Source organism: Ochotona princeps, chromosome 6, assembly GCF_030435755.1.
Source record: "Ochotona princeps isolate mOchPri1 chromosome 6, mOchPri1.hap1, whole genome shotgun sequence".
NCBI classification, from domain to species: Eukaryota; Metazoa; Chordata; class Mammalia; order Lagomorpha; family Ochotonidae; genus Ochotona; species Ochotona princeps.
The window spans coordinates 47,262,191-47,268,216 of NC_080837.1; the positions used below are offsets into that span (position 1 = coordinate 47,262,191).

Here is a 6,026-nt window from a genome sequence, read left to right on the forward strand (position 1 = left end):
CTTGTCCTGGCCCTGCCTGTCACTGCTCAGCCCATTGCTGGAGGCCAACATGCTCCTGTCCCTGTACCCCCATAACCCTCCCTCCCCACTCCAGCTGCCCTGGCCCAGCACAGGCACTTTTTTGATATTCTCCTCCTTGGCCAGGAGAGAGCCCCTCATTTCATCTGTTTATTCACGCCCTCACTCATGCAGCCATCAGACATCCCGTGAGACCCACTTCCCACACTCCCAGTATAGTTACTGCTGTCGACTCCAAGCGCTGCACATAGGCAGATCCCTCCCAATAAACAGCTGTATTTAAAAAGGGTCTGGTTTGTCTCTGGCAAGCATCAATGGTCTCCTACTTGGGTCCCTTCTATGTACCCATCCCCAGGGTTTCCTGATCACCCACTCTCTGGCCCTCCAGAGTTCCTGCTGCATCCCTTCCAGGCCCAGGGTGGGGATCAGGCTGCGCTCCCAGGGTGTTGCAGACAGAGGCCCATTGAGGCACCACAGTAGGCACACAGCACCCCCTTGTCCCCCCAACAATCCGCCTTTGTCTCTGGTCCTGGCTATGGCTTGACTTGGGCCTGAGCTGGGCTCTAGTCCCACCCTCTCTAAAAGGAAAACAGGGACAGGATTGGCCAAGGAAGGGGGCTAAGGTTAGAGGAAGGGGACATAAACATCTTCGAACTTAGGTCTCTAGGCGGCTCCTGGTCATGCCCCCCTCACCTGCATTTCTGGCTTACCTCCAGGTTCTACCCTCTCCCAGTTCCTTCTGCCCTTCTCCAGACTGGGTTGGGCTCTGAGTAAGGGGAGGGATTGGCCACTCCCCCATCCTCCCTTCCTTCTCCTATCTCTCCCCTTCCCCCTGGGCTGGGTGTGGCCACACTGAAGATCTGGAACAGTGGGGTGAAGGCCGCTAGGGGAGGCTCCCTGTTTCACTTGCAGGTTTCTCCAAGTACCTTTTCACTCCTGTCTGCTTCCTTAGCTAGCCAGCTAGGGGTTCCTGAGCTGCTGCTGGCGGCGGGGAGAGGGGGAAAGTGTACCCTGTGGCCGCCCCCGTGGAGAGATGCTAGGTGCCTGGGATCGAAGAGACCGGCCCCCTGAAGAGGGGGCAGCTGCCGCCTTACAGGGCTTCGCCGTGGACAAGACCTTCCTGTCCTCCTTCAAAGGCATCCTCCTGGAGATCGAGCTGGTAACAGCTGCCTCCCTGACCCTCCATGCCTTTATCCCTCCTCTCCCTCGTGGTAGTCTCTTTGAACATTCCCTCTGCCCTGGCTGCTCAGCCCTCACCTCCAGGTTTCAGTTGCAGCAGGAAGGATTGAAGTTAGACTGAGGACAGCCTTTGGGGACACTGAGTAAGTGGGAGATGGAGGATGGGAGGTGATGGTGCTGGCCAGCCCTCCCCTGACCTCTAACATGGGGGCTTCTTACCATGGCCTTGGGGTCTGGCTATCAGAGTGAACAGTTTTCCTGTAGCCGCAGCTTATCTGGTGTCTGCTGCCCATGCCTGTCAATCCCTGGGGAGACACCGTGAAGTCAGACACTCCACATCCCCAGGGCTGAGGACTCCCCAAGAACCCACTGGGAGGAGCCTGCCTTTTAAGCCCTCTCTGGCCTTGACAGCAGAAAGTTTGGGGGCTTCTGGGAATAGTCCTTATAGAGGACTGGAGTATAGAGCAGCTATGGGTGCAAGTCCTGTGGCAGGTGAGCACATGGTGTTTCTTGCTTCTGGGAATCCTTCTGGAATAGACTCCTGGAGCCAGGCAGCTTGGCTCAAACTGCAGCTCCTGTTGGGACCTCTGCTGAGCGACAGCCTACATGGTGGCTTTTGATGCCAGTGGGCTGGGGACACCTGCCAGGCTCTTCCCTCTTTCCAAGAATGGGTGGTGGTGGAGGCCAGGCAGGGGGCAGGGCAGCCCCCATGATGGGCGAGGCCTGGGCTGACTGGTACCCATGTCTCCTTCCTGGCGTCACCCTCCTGCCAAACCATGTTTGTTTTTGCAGGCTCTGACTTTCATCATCTTCATCTGCTTCACGGCCTCCATCTCTGCCTATATGGCTGCAGCGTTGCTGGAATTCTTCATTACACTTGCCTTCCTCTTCCTCTACGCCACCCAGTACTACCAGCGCTTCGACCGGCTCAACTGGCCCTGCTTGGTGAGGAACCAGGCCCACCTCCCTCTGGACTCAGAGACTGCCTCCTCCTCCCCCAGCCCTCCTGTTCCACACCTATGTGTGTTGGCTTTGCCCCATGCCACTGTACCTTGCACTCAGAACTGTGCTGGGGTCCACACTGGTTTCTCAGCTGCTGGGGGAAAGAGGTACTCCCTTGGGTCCACTCACCAGGGTCCACCCACCCCCAGCCAGTCCTGCCCTGCTACCTCCCTCAAGCTGCTGTGCGTGGATCTGTCCCCAGTTCCTCCCCCTGGTGGCTCTTGGATCTGTCTGCTTGCATACCTTGGGTAGCAGTGTGGGCTCGTGCTCTCATGAGTGTTCTATGGCATGTCCAGTGGTGTCTCCACATAGGGATTCAGAATGCTTGGAGAACACAGGGCATTACCCTTGCCTCATGGTACCTCTGTGATCCTCAACTCCCAAACTGTCCCCCTAGGACTTCCTCCGTTGCATCAGCGCCATCATCATCTTCTTGGTGGTGTCCTTTGCTGCTGTGACGTCCCGGGATGGAGCTGCCATAGCTGCTTTTGTGAGTCTGGCCCTGTGGGGCTCTGCCACCCAGCCCCAGGGCTCTGGCTGGTGTGTGTACACCTCGCGCAGGTCCTGACTCGTCCCTTGCCCTCTTGGGTCACCTACCTCCCTGTCTCCTAACCCAGTGGCCCAGTAGTAGCCCCTGTTGTGTTGTCTTGCAGGTTTTTGGCATCATTCTAGTTTCTGTCTTTGCCTATGATGCTTTTAAGACCTACCGGACTGAGTTGGCACCCGGTGCCACCCAAGGTAAGTGCTGTGCTCCAAGTAGCTGTGTCCTCTCCCCTGTCCTAGCCACTTGGTTCTGATATGGTTTCTCCCACCCTGTTCCTTCTTCACAGGGGATCCGCAGTGACTCTGGGATTAAGTGGCCCCCTGCTGCAGTGAGGCCCAGGATGGTGGAGTCTAGGCATATCTCTCTTGGAGTTCTAGCCCCCTGCTCAGGCCTACAGAGGTGCCTGCCTGAGACATCCCTGGACATGCATCTGTGGAGCCTGATGCTCTGGGCTCTGGCTCTCGATGAAGCCCTGGACAGAACAGAGGGCGACCTAGAGAAGGAGGGAGAAAGAGCAACGGGAGCTGGTCCTCCAAGTCAGCCCCAAATTAAAAGATTTGCAAGACTACTGCTGAGTCTTGTCTTGCCTAGAAAGCAGGTGGACCAGGGATGCCAAGAAGTGTTCTTAGCAAAAATGCCCAGTTCAGGTCCCTGTCCCTCTCTGGGGCCAGGTCTGAGCAGGGAAGAGAAAGATGTCCTTCCTTACAACGCAAAACTTGGCCATTTGCAGCAAGCTAAGCTGCTGCCTGTGACACGGGCATCCCAAATCACCACTGCTTCAATCTCGGCTGTTCCACTTCTGATCCAGTCCTTGCCAACAGTGTGGGAGAGTAATATAAACTTCCTGGCTTCTGGCTTCCACCTGGCCCAGTCCCAGCTGTTGTAGCCATCTGGGGAGTGAACCAGCAGATGGAAGATTTCTCTCTCTCTCTCTCTTTCATATAAGCAAAAACCCAGCTTTAAAAAACACATCAAAAGTTAAGATCTTGGCCATTATGTCATGTTGTAGTGGTCGAGGGCTGGAGTGGTGTGCCCCTGAGACAATTTGAAGTTTCCCAGTGTTAGGGTCCCATCCAGCACCTGGGCACACAGCTTTGTCTATGAACTTGAGCTGAGATGCCTGTCTGGGGCATGGGCAGAGCTCCCCCTGGTGTTGTGGGGGAGAACTTGGCGTGCAGGTCCAAGGCAGGAGGTGGGGCTGAGTTAGGGGGAGGGACAGCCTGAGCTATCAGAAGAAGAAATTTCCAATGTGTTGGTGCCAGAAAGGGAACTCTTAGATATCAACTGCCCCCATGCCCACAACCCTCTTGGGGGGTCATGGGACGTGACCCTCCTCCTGGTGACCCAGTTCTCCCGACACCTGGAGAGGTGTTCTGGGTACTGTGCTGGCCCAGCCTCAACCAGCAGCAGCATCAAGCTGACTTGCTACCCCCTCCCCACAGTGCTGTTTACTCTTGCTCAGAAATGCCTTCTTCCTCTTCTTCTGGAGAGCTCCTACCAGGTGCAGCCTGAGCCCCCACAAGGCAAAAAAAAAAAAAAAAAAAAAAAAAAAAGTTTATTTACTTGAAAGACAGAGCAACAGAAAAGAGAGAGTGAGAGATCTTCCAGAAGAGATGTTTCATCTGGGGCTTGGGGGCTTCACTCCCAAATCCCCATATGAGCTGGAGCTGGAGCTGGGCCAGGGTGGATCCAGGAGCCTAGAACTCCACCTGGGTTTCCCGTGGAGTGTCAGGGTCCCACGTACTTTAGAGCCATCATCATTCGATGCTTTCAAGGCACACAAGCTGAAAGGTGGGTCGGAAGTGTGGTGGAGTCTGGGTCTTGAACCAGACACCCTCATATAGCAGCATGTGGGTGTTCTAATCAGTGGCTTCCCCCACCCATCCTCTGCTTCCCACCACAGTGCCCATATCCTGCCTCTGCTTTCCTGCTCTCATGCCCTGGGTCAGCAGCCCTCCTGGAGTTTGTGTTTCCCAGGTGTCTACTCAAGCCCTCTGGGCTCTGTACCCCGCCTATCTGCAGGTTAACAGACTGGCCTTGGTGAGTGGGACATGGTGGGCAAGACCTCAGAGGAGGGATAGAAGAGGGAGTTCATGAGGGGGGTGTCAGGTGAAGGGATCAGATTATACAAAATCCAGCCCTGGTCCCTGGGGCTGGCCTGTCCCAACAGGAGCTCAAGAGAGAGCAGAATATGACCAGCCGTGTGAATCTGCGCACGTTCCTGGGCCTGTATGTCTGGTTGAGAGCCCGAACGAGAGGAGCGCAGCCCGGCTTGCTGCCCACTGCACATTGGTTCCAGTTCCCCAGTCTTAGGAAGCCATCATGACATGAACCAAGAGCCAGGGACTCCCTGTGGAGCAGTCAGGCTGGAACCTGTCCCCATGTCCTTGCACCTCTGTCCTCATGAATCAAACCTCTCCGGGTGACTGGAGGTCCTCAGATACTTGGAACCCTTACAGCCTCAAGTGGGGCAGGTGGAGGGCGGCCTCGACACCCAAATTCTAGCAGTGATGTCCTGTTGTTCTCTGCTTTTGAAATGTCTCCTTCCTTGGGTCTGGAGGGGCCCAGGTCACTTAGTTCAGGTCCTTGAGCCTGCCTGAGTGGTGGGAGCCGGGTCTGTGAGCTCTGGGGGTGGGGAGTGTGATGGGGCCTGGATCGCTTGGCACAGGTACATGGGCCCACCTATGAGAATTGGTCCTCCTCAGTGTAAAGGACTGAGTGCTGGATGGCAGGCCTTGGTGCACATAGCGGATATGGCAGCCTACTGGGGCCTACAGAGGACATCTGGTGCCATAGCAGAGAAAGGAGAACAGAATAAATTGGACAACCACCCCAGCCAAACGATGACAGCAAATACATGGGTGAATGGAGATTCCAAGGTGGACTGTGCTGGCCCACGGACATTGGAAGGGTTTCCTCATCCATAGATCAGCAAGATCGACAGCATTTCAGAACTATCACAAGCACCTGAGCAGAACCCTTGGCATGTGCACCACATTGGGACCCCAAGTTGATTTTGGGTGGCTGTTCCCCATCCCCAGGTAATGGGGTGGTTGGGAGGCTGTGTGTGCCTTCTCCCCTTAACTCCTCCCTACTCCCAGAAACAGGAAGAAGAAATAGAAAGTTCAGAAACAATGATCACGCTCACTTTTGCCTAAGCCTGAATCCTTCTAACTCTGATCAACTATGTAAACATCATCTAAAACAAAAAAGAAATGTTTCCCTCCCCACCCTCTGGTGGTGACCTAGCAGAACTGAGCTTGATGGCTGTGCTGCCCCAGGC

The 6,026-nt window shown here is 55.4% G+C and overlaps 1 protein-coding gene across 2 annotated transcripts; it reads left to right on the plus strand.

The window, feature by feature from the left end:
- The first annotated feature begins 864 nt into the window (after window positions 1-864).
- CMTM5 (CKLF like MARVEL transmembrane domain containing 5) lies at window positions 865-3,283 on the plus strand. Of its 2 annotated transcripts, XM_004584912.2 has the most exons (5): window positions 865-1,177; window positions 1,990-2,142; window positions 2,597-2,689; window positions 2,853-2,937; window positions 3,030-3,283. In XM_004584912.2, exons 1-5 carry the CDS (start codon window positions 1,052-1,054, stop codon window positions 3,041-3,043), a joined length of 471 nt encoding a protein of 156 aa, XP_004584969.1. In that variant the 5' UTR covers window positions 865-1,051; the 3' UTR covers window positions 3,044-3,283. The 2 variants fall into 2 exon arrangements, with proteins under 2 accessions (XP_004584969.1, XP_058522222.1); XM_058666239.1 differs by lacking the exon at window positions 1,990-2,142.
- The last annotated feature ends 2,743 nt before the right edge of the window (window positions 3,284-6,026 follow it).

Bases quoted from the DNA above. Each gene is read 5' to 3' on its own strand.
- CMTM5 (XM_004584912.2), top strand. From the start codon at position 1,052: ATGCTAGGTGCCTGGGATCGAAGAGACCGGCCCCCTGAAGAGGGGGCA. The intron at 2,143-2,596 runs GTGAGGAACCAG...CTGTCCCCCTAG, and splicing joins GGCTCAACTGGCCCTGCTTG to GACTTCCTCCGTTGCATCAG. The intron at 2,690-2,852 runs GTGAGTCTGGCC...GTTGTCTTGCAG, and splicing joins GAGCTGCCATAGCTGCTTTT to GTTTTTGGCATCATTCTAGT.